At 33.0% G+C, this 13796-nt stretch overlaps 1 protein-coding gene across 1 annotated transcript; it reads right to left on the minus strand.

The window, feature by feature from the left end:
- Positions 1-780: 780 nt before the first annotated feature.
- Positions 781-12984, minus strand: LOC132715492 (lupus La protein homolog). The gene is made up of 13 exons (XM_060698500.1): positions 12729-12984; positions 11072-11141; positions 9871-9977; positions 8426-8527; positions 7754-7861; positions 7136-7239; positions 5171-5242; positions 4642-4720; positions 3799-3897; positions 3018-3135; positions 2432-2553; positions 1846-1897; positions 781-862 (listed from the first exon to the last, which is right to left on the minus strand). The coding sequence occupies exons 1-13, from the start codon at positions 12780-12782 to the stop codon at positions 819-821; spliced, it is 1131 nt and encodes a 376-aa protein (XP_060554483.1). The 5' UTR covers positions 12783-12984; the 3' UTR covers positions 781-818.
- Between the last annotated feature and the right edge of the window lie 812 nt (positions 12985-13796).

Genomic DNA, 13796 nt, shown 5'->3' on the forward strand with positions numbered 1-13796 from the left:
CACAATTCAGTTTAAAATCCTTGCTAGTCATGAGCCTTAGACATAGATCTACAAATATGATTTCAAAGACATGTATGCAGTTACAAACAAATATCTTTAGTGGTTGATGAAATCTGATGTTGTGCAATAAGTTGCCAGCAAAACTTTTAACAAATGTGTTACGATGACGTCAACACCTACCCATAGGGGATAAGGATGATTAAAATGAAAGTCAAAAAAACATTTAAGACCGATATTAATTTGCTCACATAAATCAACATACAATTCATTAATGCTGTGAGTAATGTGATAAAAACTTGTGTAAAGATGGTCCAATTTGAAGCTAACTTTGACGTTAGAAGTGATAAACTGAGGGCTAGGTGCAAAAGGGTTGTAACTCATATCAAATTAGGAAGGAGTTACGACCCTTTCACACTAAGCTGTCAATATATGATGATCTTGAAAGACATTTGTTATTTTTCACAATCTGATAAAAGATTTGATTCTGTTAGTTTAAGTCTGTGGCGTAATTTGCTGGTGAAATTTCATAATTTTACATCAGAACTATTGCATTATTTACAGAAAGTAACTTCAAGTAGAATGAAACTATACATGTAATGATACAATTGAAAAACAATTGTTGAGATTAATTTTAATGTTGGATTCTCCTTCTCCAATCTATACAGTGATGAGTCAAAAGCATTTTTTTTCAAATAAACATCATCAGAATGGCGAGTTGTTTTCACTGTGCGACACTGTCATTCAAAATTTCCGATTTTCTAGAATGACCCATCTGTTATCTTTAAATCAGGCAATAGTCTTTTGTTTCAACTTTCTGTTCAATCGCCGTCTACCTTCACCTTTTTAGCCTGGGGCTCATCTCCTAAAAAATACAAACATTGGTAAGTTAATCACGAAATCACAATTTTTTGTTTACAACTTGTTCATAAAAGAGAGAACCACAATGAGCTATTGCAGCTCTTCGTCCAATTACTATCTACTTTAAAGGGACTTCACTGGGGGCTTTTTTAACATGAAGGGAACAGAAATATTTTTTTCAAAATATTTTTGTATAACTTGGTGTAGGTCTGAACCAATAACTTGTGTACAAAATTTCAGATCATTCACTCACTCTGTTCCCAGAAATAATCAATTTCATGCAAATTGAGCCAAAAGTCAAACTCAAAACGACCCAAAAAACTGCATAAAAATCTATTATTATCATTTTATTAATGAGTATATTTATACATTACCTATTGTATAGTTTTTATTAAGTGCACATGTTGATTTATGATTATGAAGGGTTTCATTTCATAATTTTAGACAATTATACCCAAATGGAATTCCTTTAATGTGTTAATTATCTATAAGTGTATATGTCTTGAATAAAAATGTGTTTAAACCAAAACATCATTTCAAAAAACATCATTTAAAACTTTAACACTAATCTCACATCTATGGGGTTGTTAAGATGAGATTATCCGGTACCGGTGCAAAAATTTCCAGACCGATATGCAAATGTCTCCTGATTCATGTCACAATGGAAGTGAAACCAACGCACTCTTGTAAGAAAAGTCTTATATACATACATCAGACCATAATCAAACATTATAATTCATCAATTTAGCATGCAAGTTTAACTTTAAGCAAAAGGTTGCACCAACTCTTGGTACCGACACCAAAGTCCAGCCTTAAAAAATTGAGCTAGAAATTAAAATAAGTCAGCCAACAGCCTGGTTCTATACTGTTGGGCAAATGTTCATCAATTTTGATTGGATCAGGGTGAAGGTCAACATGAATAATTAATGTAAAGTTCATGAATATGAATATTAAATGTAAGTTTCATGAATATTAATAAAAGGTTACCTCCTCCAGTCGCTGCAGCTTCTTTAGCTCTCTTCAAAGCTTCTCTCGTTTGCTAAGGAATTAAAGGAAAAACATAAACATTAAGTTACATCATTTATTGCCTAAAAAAATTGATAAAGACAAATAAAAAGTACCTTAGTTTATACAAATTTATTTTAGTTTGATACTGTTGGAAGATATAAGCATATTGAAACACTCTCGAATCCATTCCTGGAACCAACCCAACTCACACGGGCAGGAATCCTTAGATTACTAGTCTGATGTATTAACTACTCAGCCACAGTCTTAGTTTCTATTCTTCCTTTTGTTATATGTAATGGTAATTTCCTCACTAAAATCATCTTATATAAATAACAGTGAGCAAATACAACATTAATAGACATTCATCATTTGGTCATAAAGAAGTACTTAATTCACATCCTTTGAATTTCATATATAATTTCATGCATGAAAAGAAAATGAATCAGGAATTAAATTCACAAGTTTTAAATACGTTTTCAACTGGGAATCTTTCAACTAAAATTCAAAGCCAATTAAAGGCTTCAAAACATGATAATTTAAAAAGTTCAAAACATCAATCTCTTACCTTGGATGGTCTTTTGCCCCATCTACCTTTTTGTTTATTTTTACTGTTTCTATTTTGTTTCTCTAACACTCTGTTTATACTATCTTCATGCATTTTCTTCCACCGTGCCACTTCTTCATCACCTGTTTTCAAAAAAAAAAGTTAAAAAAATATGATATTTAAAAAAATTATCATGACAACAGTTATAACGGACATATCTCTCTGAATTAACATCTCCTGTAATAGGATACAAATCATTTGTCAAAATGAAACTCTTTGATTTTTAAGTGCTTAAAAATCAAGTACCTCAAAATAATCAATATGTAATAAAATTAACTTGGTGTCCACAAAAAGTTTTCTAAAACCTAAACTGTAATAGTTCCATATTGTTATCTTAAAAAAACATTTTGACTTGTTATCTTTCATTTATGCAGAGTATTTGAGTATACAGACTTCAAATGCTGGATCATATCAAAGGGGGGTAACTTTGCTGAATATGTCCACACTAAGATATCTGCGAATATAGTTCATATAAATGTCACGATTATCCAGTGAATGAAAAGCGACGTTTCAAAACTTGCACTTTTATCAAAATAATTATATTTACCCTCTAGAACTCTTGACTCCAGTTTCTTTTCATGTATCACAAGTTCATTATTATTTGCTGCCAATGCTTTCTCTAAAACTTCCTTTGCCATGTTCTCTTTATCATAACGCACCACACACTACAAAAGTACAATATAGGAACATAAAGATTTTCATTAAAGATAAAGGGCAATCATGAGACTTGGTCACTCTTTGTTGTGGTTGGGTTTGACTTCGCACCAACATAGTAAAGATCATAAGGCGACTTTCCAGCTTTACTGGGGTAAAAAAAAACTCAGTTAATTGCACTTCCATGCATTATTTCAGGCATGGACAGACACTTGAGTAGGACCAACAACATTCCATAAGCTAGCTGGAGAGCTTCCTCACATGAAAGTATCCAAAGCTTCATGATTCCAAACCACAGCAGTGACGGGCAAGTGGTTTTAACAACCCACCTTAACCACTTGGACAGCAGATGCACCACTGTGCATAATTTCAGGCAGGCACCAACACAGTAAAGATCATATGGCGACTTTGCAGCTTTATGGGGTAGGGAGACCTCAACTGCCCTGCTGTATATTATTTCAGACAAGAACTGGCTAGTTTCTAATACATCATGATTTGCACTTCAATTATGTTTACAGCTTACAGAGATTTCACTCAAGACCAGAAATATTAGCCACTTAAAAGAGAATCTCAAAATATATTTGCTCAAAAAACTGAAGTGTTTTTTTTGGTTAATGTTACATATATGTAACATGTAACACTTCTTTACAAGTGAAAGATAAACTTTGCCTCACCTCTGCATCACCCCTGCAGAAATCCACCCAGGCAATTGGTCCAAAATCTTGCAAGAGATTCTTTATATCTTCTCTACGTGTTTCTTCTTTATCCATCCCCTAGAAAATGAAATATCAAAATATATATCATTCCCGTAAATATACAATATCAAAATATTTGCCATTATTTCATAACATTTGATCATAAAACCAAAATTTAACAAAATAGGTTAATTAATGCTGACGCCAATTTAGACAGGTGTAGCTTAAAATGTATACTTAATGTCTTTCAATTGAATTGTAGACAAACTGTGGCCTAGTGGATAAGATATCTACTTCACAACCCAGGGATCATGGGTTCAAGCCCTACTGCGGTCACAATCAGGTTTGCTCATATTTCATCAATACTGTTTATAATATACCTAGGAATTGGACTTTGAAGTAGGTTTAAATTAGATTTAAGCTTTCACCACAATCAAGATGAAATAAACTAAAATAAATTAACTGAAATTTTACACTTCAAATTAAAGGGATTTTTGACATGACGGGACAAGAAACATTTTTCCGAAATTTGTTTTCATGATCATTCCCTCACCCCATTTTTCCACAATCATCATTCTTATTGTGTAAAATAACCCAAAAATCAATTGCATAGTTAATAGAGATCTTTAATTCAATACAGAGCATATTTCTTTCTATAATTCCTATGTAATTTTTCCATTCAAAGTGTTTCACTTGAACTTGATTTATGGAAGATTATCAAATTTTATGTTTTTACACTTTTTGACCTCAGTGCTTTAATAAATCGATACTATTGTATAAATTGTAGGACATAAAAAATATTTCAACATCAATTTACCATACCGTTAGTAACAGTAACGCTCCTTTTGGCATTTCATTCTCAACTTTCTGCCAGCTGTCTTCTACCTGTCTGTTTGTTGCTCTGTAATAGATAGATCAAATCATAATATGCTTTTTGGAAGAATTTTGCATCAGGGGAAAAAAAATTAATAGTGTATATTTTAATTATTAATTCCTAGAAAAAGTTTGATTGAGAAGTGACATGCAATAATAATAACACAAACTTTACAGAAATGCCTCTTTTGAGTTTGAAAACAGCAAAGTTATTATCATTCATGGGGCACTCATTTTTTTAAAGACTTTGGTGTAGACCTGCACAGGGTAATTTACTAAAACTTTAGCTTCTAACACAATACATATAGTGTAATTGGGCAAGCTTGGAAAACATTCACTGTATTTGGAATTAGTGTAAGATTGGTAGAAAATGGTCCAAGATAACAATGGCCTACAGGACAACACATCAAATACAAAATGCATCTCTAATATGGTGGGCGATGCCTTGAGAAACTTTTTGAGAAATAATTGTACATACTTGTCTTTCTTGTTTTGTTTTTCTGCTTGTTGTTGCTTTCTCTCCTCTTGTTTATTTTGGTAGTACTGGTTTCTAAAACAAACACAAAATATCAAAATTTAGTTCTTACATCATCTTATTTATCATGTTTAATTTCTGACATTCTATCCTTGCACTTTGTAAGCCCAACTGACGTAAAATCACTGGGTGCCAAATCATGTTTCTCCACTTTTCTACTTCTAGATAGTTTAACAAGAGCTGTCGGTAGGACAGCACGCTCGACTATTCTAAGTGCTTGATAGTAAAAGAGCTTTGATACTGTTAAATTTTTTATGTTCACAAAAGGGCTAATTTTTTTTTATAAATTCATGTTATAGGCCTTAGAGAGGGTCTAATTATACAGTTTTGGCTTGACTATTCGGAAGGAAATGTCACAAGGGTGTTTTATTGAGTATAATAATATTAATTACCTATGAATACATAAATTTGACAGAAAAGGTACAAAGGCTTGTTATTAAGATGTTTTATCAAGTAAATCACTGCTTTATTATCATGAATGCATAAAATTGTCCCAAAAAAGGCACAAACCCTTCAGTAGTTGTTGATATAACAGCTTACAAGCAAAACTTTACCATGAATTTCTAAGTTGAAAGAAGGGGAGAAAAATCCGCCTAAATGCAAGATAGAATTAAGGATCTTTGTCAGTGACCTACAATTATGACCCTAAATCATATGTGAAGTTTTAAATAAATATCTTTAAAAGTTATTGAGATATGTAAAACTTGCATGTAAACATTAACCAAGAGACTAAGTAGAAAAGGGGATATGAATCAGCCTTAATGCAAGATAGAGTTATGGAACTTGGTCAGTGACATACAATTATGACCTTCCAATTATGAACCTAAGTGCATGTGTAAAGTTTCAAGTAAATATCTTTGAAAACCTTTAACCTTTAACCAAATTTCTAAGTTTCAAAGGGGCAAATAATTCTGCAAATATTGCAGGCAGAGTAATGCAATTTTGCAAACTGATGAACATTGTTACTATAAAAAAGTATTTTAAATTTCAATTGAATATCTCAAGCAATAATTGAGATATTTGACTTTACAAAAAAACTTTAACCAAAATTCTAAGTTCCAAAGGGGCATAATTTTGTCAATATTGTAGACAGAGTTATCCAACTTGTCAATCTGATGTACCTTGTTACTATTAATAAGTATTGTTAGTTTCAATTGAATATCTCAAGCAATTATAGAGATATTTGACCTTACAAAAAACTTTAACCAAAATTTCTAAGTTAAAAAGGGGCATAATTCTGTCAATATTGTAGGCAGAGTTATCCAACTTGTCAATCTGATGTACATTGTTACTATAAATAAGTATTGTAAGTTTCAATTGAATATCTCAAGTAATAATTGAGATATTTGACTTTACAAAAAACTTTAACCAACGCAGACGCCGACGCGGACGCCGACGCCGGGGCGACTACAATAGCTCTCATATTCTTCGAATAGTCGAGCTAATAAAAGCACTGTGCACAGTAGAAAAGAGGGAAATGATATTGAACAAGTGTACCAAATGGAATCATGTTTTGATAATGAACATTCAACAAGTATACCAAGTTTCAAGTGAAAAACCTTAATGTTTTCTCCATCTTTGTATTTTGAAATCTTTTAAACTTCAAATGAATTGTTTCAAATTCAAAGCAGGACAACAAATCCATCACATACATTAAACATGTTAGCCTTTTAGTTTACCCTGCTGCAGGAATCTCAAGTGTTTCACCTTTTCCACCAGTATAAAGCCAGGCCAGCATGCACAGTCAAGCAATATGACCAGACTCTTTACTGTTGTCCGGACTAACTTTTCATCCTGATACCCGAAAATTGATAATGGACAACACCAAAAATGGAAACCAGACAAGTCCATTTAAGAAATTCAGGTTAAATTAAACGTATGAAGCTCTTGTGATAATAATCATCTTACTTGGATAATCTCTTCTCAAGTTCTTCATCTTTAAACTTCACTGACTCTGCTTCTAGGAACTTCTTCATTGCCTCTTCTGTTTTGAAAGTTACAAAAACTGAGCCCTAAAAATAAAATGTAGTATTACAAATACAACCACTCAATTCTTCATGATTTGTGGTATTTCATTTTCTACCAGTTAGTACCACACTATCATTAGGAAATACTGTATATGTGGATATCTAATAAAATGAAATGCCGTAATTAAATTAACATGTTTGTTTATATAATGTTAACATGTTAAGCACAGTGACAATATTGATACTGCTCATGTGTTTATTCACAAGGCGACAAGATTATTAAACCTCTTTTTGAATCTGTCTTAAATCTCAGCATTTCCAATGGTCAGTGTACCTTCTGTGCTGGTTTCTGACCAATTAAATACATGAGCTCCAAGTTTTACCTGAAAAAGTATCTAAAGAACCTCAGGCCCAAATTATTGTGTGTTTTTTCAACATCTACCAGTATCACAAATCTTAGGAGTGTTAAAGTAGTATGCCTCTAGAAAAGTCAGTGAGCAGTGTGTTTAACTTTCAGTCAATATTTATTTGGAATAAAGTCTCTGAAATATATCTTTACCTTGAACTTTTTCTTCACATCTTTTCTCATTGATAGGCTTTCAACTTCCCCAAATTCTTCGAAAAATTCTGTCAACGAATCCAGTGTAGAATCTAAAGGGAACGCTTTCTGAAAAATAAAGACATTTAGATTGAGAAATAACATTTTTATTCACAGTTTGAATTTTAGTTAGTTTAGTTATAAACTTTTGACCTGAACACATTTTACAACAAGTTTTCAAAGATTTCTTATTAGATTCCTCTATTGTAAGAATGTGATAAAAAAAGATTGTATTTGAACCTAGCACAGTAAGTGGAAAGCATACATGTACAAGGGATTTCACATTTTGTAAGTTTGACTCAATTTTATTCATATCTTCTATTTGATATTCACCAATTGGACGTTTAGATAACTTGAATACACTATGTTAGTATGTTTGTAGTAAATTTCGCCCCTTGATAATTTCGAAAAATGTTTGAATATAAAATAGGTAGAGAAGGGATTTTGGAAGCCAAAATCAGTTGTAAATGACTCCCAAACTTCCACTAATAGAAGTCCTGCTGTACAGGATACACTGTTTACTGTGAACACATTCATTCATAAGTGTACACTTAAAACAACCCTGTCTGTGGCATCAGGATTATATGTATCCACAAAACAAACATGATACTTAGTATTGTTTAATTTACTCACTGCATATATAGATCTGGCAGACAATTCATGTTTTCTTTGTTCGTTGTTCTCTGGAATTGGTTTCTCTGGGTTTCTGCGAATCTTCTTGCCATCTTCGCTGACCTATAACAAGAAACTTTTTATTAAAAAATCTTGATTTTTAATAGTATGAAATAACAAAATTAAGTGCTTACTTCTTGTTTTGCAGTGTATATATCTTTAGTGTGTTGAGGCCGGTATCATACCCTTCTTTAACTTTAAGAGACGAGGATTGAATATACTGATCAGAGAGAACCAATTAGAATTATAATTCTTTGACAATACACTTCCTGTCACTGATATCTATCACTTTATCAAGTTTGGATCAAATTCCTTTAAAATACTTCAAATTTTCTCCGAACAAGCATTATTGAGAAGTATAAAGGGAGATACTTAAAAAACTAAGCAATTCAGAGTTATGGTTCTTTGACACTGCACTTTCTCTAGTCTGTACAACTGTATGTAGTTTCAATGAGATATCATTCATAGTTTAAAAGTTATACTCCAGACAGCATTATTTAGAGATATCATATAGTTTAATTTTTTTTTTTAACTTAAGGGAGATAATTTAAAAATAGTTCAGTAATGATTCTGTGAAAGTGCACATCCTCTCAATGGTCTCTATCACTGTGTGAAGTTTAAATAAAATTCCTTCCATACTTTTCAAGTTATTCTCTGACTTTTATTCACTATTTGAATTTTAGTTTGTTTGGTTATAAATTTATAACCTAGAAACATCTACTATAAATTTTCCAGATTTCATATTAAATTCCTCTTTTGTAAGAATGTGATAAAAGAAAGCTGTATTTGAGCCGGGTAAGCATACAATTTAAACCATTTAGGGACCTGACAAAAAAAGTTTGACTCAAATTTATTCATATTTTCTACTTGATATCCACTGAATGTAAGTTTAGATAAATTGATCACATGTTTGTAGCAAATAAGTCCCCTCTGTGACGTAGATGGATGGATGACAAATGTAAAGACAATCAAGGCAACAACCGGCACGCTCTCTCTTTGGGGAGCATAAAAATCTGTTAATGTTACTAAGAATAGCAGTGTTGGAACATCTTATCTCATATCGCCTTATCTCATACTCTGTATGCAACACATATTTGAGCCGCGTCATGACAAAACCAACATAATGGGTTTGCGACCAGCATGGATCCAGACCAGCCTGCGCATCCGCGCAGTCTGATCAGGATCCTTGCTGTTCGCTTACAGACCCTATAACAAGTAAAGAAACTGCTAGCGAACAGCATGGATCCAAATCAGACTGCGCAGGCTGGTCTGGATCCATGCTGGTCGCAAAGATATTACGTTGCTTTTGTCGTGACGCGGCTCATTTATCTGTTCAGTTCATACACATGCTGGATAGTCACTTCTCTATATTTTAAACAACAATATAAAATAGAGTGTTAAAATACCTCCATTAGTCCGGAAGTTGATTTCTTCAGACATTCTGCAATCAATGGGATATCATCTGTAATCTGCTTCAACCTATTAAAATTCAACATCACTTCCAATGGTACCCCTTAGTTACTGTTAAGGAATTCAAAGAACATTTTTGGGATATATGCCTATAATACACCTTGACCTATTTTATTAATTTAATTCTACAACAACTTTCAAGCATAAACTAACTAACCTGAACTTTTCTCGAGTTATAAAAGAAACATATTATATGCAATAAGCCAGAGATTCTACATATATATCTTTCAAGTTATGCACCATAATTTTTTTATATTTTTTTTCCCATTTTTATTCACATCCTATGATAATGACTGCATTGCTAGTTCTCTAGTCAACAAAGGGCAATCTAAAAGTAGAGGGCCCAGGTATGATTTGATATTAATAAATCAATATGAATCAGATGATAAATTTTTAACTTGGGCTGCAGCTTTGCCTTACTATTGCTAATGGGGACCTACAAGTAGTACCTGGGCTGACAATAACCCAACACCCTTATTAATAAAATTAAGTTATAACCATTTATAATTGGTGACATGATATAGATATGGTTAACAAATTGCTACTTCAATTTTTTTCATTTTTTTTCAGATGGGTCTTAAGTTGCACCAAAACAGTGAAGAATATCTGGTGAAATTCTAGCTTAACTGGTGGAGGAAGACCAAAAGGCCCCCTCTGTGTCAAAAGCGGGCACCAGTGTGTAGAACAACAAGTGTTCTGTAAGCTAGCTAAAACGAATCTTCCTGACATGAAATATTAATCCCAAGTCCCTGGCAGGATTCCTGACATGAAATAATCCCAGGCAGGATTCCCACACACAGCAGTGAGAGGCAAAAGGTTTTTAAATCAAATACTTTAACCACTCTGCCATGCTGATCTAACTAAACTCTTAAGGAGTGGACTGCCATGAGCTATTGTAGCTCTCGTACCAATTCCTTTCTGCTTAAATTGTAAATTATTAACATGTATATATTACCTTGAATAAAAATATGTTTAAACCAAACTCTTAAATTGTTCTGCAATTCTGCTCAAAAGTCCATTTGCCTAAACTTGAAAATATCACAAAGTAATGCAATATACATTTTATTTTATACAGGACTAAACATAGAGTGTCTGCAGTAAGTAAATCTTATTTTTATAAATCAGTAAAAAGGATACATCCATCATCTTGTTTGATCTGCTCTTGTAAGAATCTGTCTCTTGGCAGATTCAAATCTCCAAAGTAATACTGTAAAACAATATATGTTAAGTTAATTAATAAAGTTTAACAAATTATTTATCACTTTAAGTTTATAACAGAACATGTACATTTTTCCAGACTATTGGTAATCGTAATATGAAAAAGGCAAAGCCTCAAAGCCAGCTCGATTTTTTTAATTTACATTTCAGTTTATTCTGGTTCCCTGTTCTATTATGGTTCCTATAAAAGTGCGCAGGACACAACTTCACACAAGTCTACTTATCCGTTTTCAATCAGAATACCTCGGCTTTTATCGTTATCTTGTAATTCAAAAAGTTGCAAAGTGTCAATTCATAGTTCTGGCTTCCATAACTTTATATGTTGCTTTTATTTTGATGTTGTGCGACAGTAAAGTTATGGGTCAACCCTATTTGCAAAGGCTACCAGAATTTTGGCAGTTTGTGTGCCGTACATAAAAACCTATTTCAATCACCCTTATTAATCAAATTTGGGTCAAATAAAAATACCATTTGATAAACAAATCAATTTTGAATCAATTCATGTTTTGTTATCAAATGAAACTTCAATGACATTGTATACCCAACTAATTGTTAGGGAAATATGTAGAATGTTTACCAATATGGAGTCTGCTTTCAAATGAAATCTCTCAGGACTTCAAGTTTTGGGAATTCTAGCATCTATTTTTTGGAACAGACCATACACAATCTTTAATAAGTGTTAGTGTACGATTTCAAATAAAAAAAAAAAATAATTCATGAATCATCACTCAAAACAATATAAATCCAACATGTTTTTGGTACAATATCTGTTATTGAATAATTTAAATACACCGTTATTCATAATTGCAAAGCCATGTTTCCATTTACAATCAGCATTTGGGTCATGGGTCACCAAATGTCATGCAAAGGTATCCAAACCTAAATTCTCGCTAGTCACGTGATAATTAGGGCAGCAATGGTGGCGAATTTTATGAAATGTGAACCCACTGATAAACTTTGAGGCATTATTTCATCAATCTAACGTTCTGTGTTCAAAAATATAGACTGAAGTGTCCCAAATATATCTAACTACCTGTATTAAAATAGCTTTCGTCCAGATCACGTAAATTTGTTGAATTACAGCATGACATAAATATGTCACAGTTCTGGTTAACTTTTGCTACTGGATTGGTTTCAGCGAACTGGTCTAGCAGTACTATAAAACCTGTTCGCTCTAGCTAGTCAACGAAAGTTTTCAATAAACCATCACTATCTAGCAGGTATCGTGTTACCGTAAAGCTCCCTTCGAGTACAAGGCCCTTTGGTTCTGCTCTTCAAGCTCACTATTATTTGTGAATAGTAGACTAATTTCTCATCAATAGAGTTCAAATTTCTTACAATAAGACTTAAACGGGGAAGCCAAAGGTTTTGCAGTCCCGGGCTTAGGCAGCTAAAGACTAATAGACAAGACATGTGAATATTTAAACAATCAAATGAAAATGTATTCCAGTAACAGGCTAATCGCAACTTTTCGTCTTAAGAAAAATCGTCGATAAGTTCCAATTGAAAAATAAAAGGAATTATTCTTTTAAAACGATAAATGTAGTTTGGGGTTAATTTTAATAAAATACATTACCTCAATCTGTTTGATGACTCTCTTTTCCACATCCTGACCAGCTCCTGTAGCCATGTTAAATGGTGTAATAAACTTCTTATTTAAAAAACTTCAATTATTCAATATTTCCTTTGACTTGTTCAGCACAACAATTGTATAAACCGAGTGAAGTATAAATAAACTATGGGTATTCTATATATAACGTAGGATTTCACAAAAACCACGTTGTTTTTCGTCAGTTCACGGTATCACAGACGCTTTCTTTTTCAGGCATTTAAAGCTTTCGAACACACTGATTAAATTGTCATTTGGAACACCTCGACGACTTCCCTTTCTCATGTGGTCAGACTCACATATTGATTTTCCCCATATGCTATCTTTTAGTCTGGTTCCCGTCGTACTATAAAATTTAGTACTGAACGGAGAGAAAACGGCAGGTAATCCAGACTATGCTTTCTTGCATAGCGGCGTTTCCGTGAGTTTTACCCATGCCTGAAATTTCATCTGGCATGGGGGGGGGGTGCCAGATGAGTCGCGTGCCAAACAACAACGTCATTTTCGCGCACTTTATGGATGTACCGCGTTAAAATGACGTCATTTTAGAAGGAACATATGTGCTTAGGATGATGTCATTTCGCCATTGTTATTTAAGTTGTAAGTTCATACGCTTTTGTAAGAAAATAGTTATGGAGGAAATGACTTTAATTTCCACGAACATGTATCATATTGAGGTGAACCATTTTAAATATGAAATAATATGGCAGAATATGCAAGAAAAAAAATCTGACATATGATTGCGGTTCGGACCAGAATATCCGTCCCTCGGGAACGCACCCATGGGCAAGCCTCGTTACCGCCCAATGGGTAGGTCCCCTCGGGACGGATATTCCGGTCCGAACCGCAACATATGACAGATATTATTAATCTTTAACATAAAATTGAATATGTGGATTTTTGGGGGGAGAATAAAATGACCGACACATAAAATCATAAGATCATTACAAATTCTATTTGAAAGACCCTGAGTAGCCGACCATTTTCTGCAAAATGGTTTCTTAAAGGAGTAGTCCCCTTCACATTGAAATTTTC

This window comes from Ruditapes philippinarum, unplaced genomic scaffold (assembly GCF_026571515.1).
Source record: "Ruditapes philippinarum isolate M1 unplaced genomic scaffold, ASM2657151v2 ctg2753_1_1_1_1, whole genome shotgun sequence".
NCBI lineage: Eukaryota > Metazoa > Mollusca > Bivalvia > Venerida > Veneridae > Ruditapes > Ruditapes philippinarum.

Excerpts from the sequence above, each read along its gene's own strand:
- LOC132715492 (XM_060698500.1), bottom strand. The coding sequence starts at position 12,782 with ATGGCTACAGGAGCTGGTCAGGATGTGGAAAAGAGAGTCATCAAACAG. Across the intron at positions 2,554-3,017 it reads GGAGTCAAGAGTTCTAGAGG|GTGATGAAGAAGTGGCACGG; the intron begins GTAAATATAATT and ends TTTTGAAAACAG. Across the intron at positions 1,898-2,431 it reads GGGGCAAAAGACCATCCAAG|CAAACGAGAGAAGCTTTGAA; the intron begins GTAAGAGATTGA and ends TTAATTCCTTAG.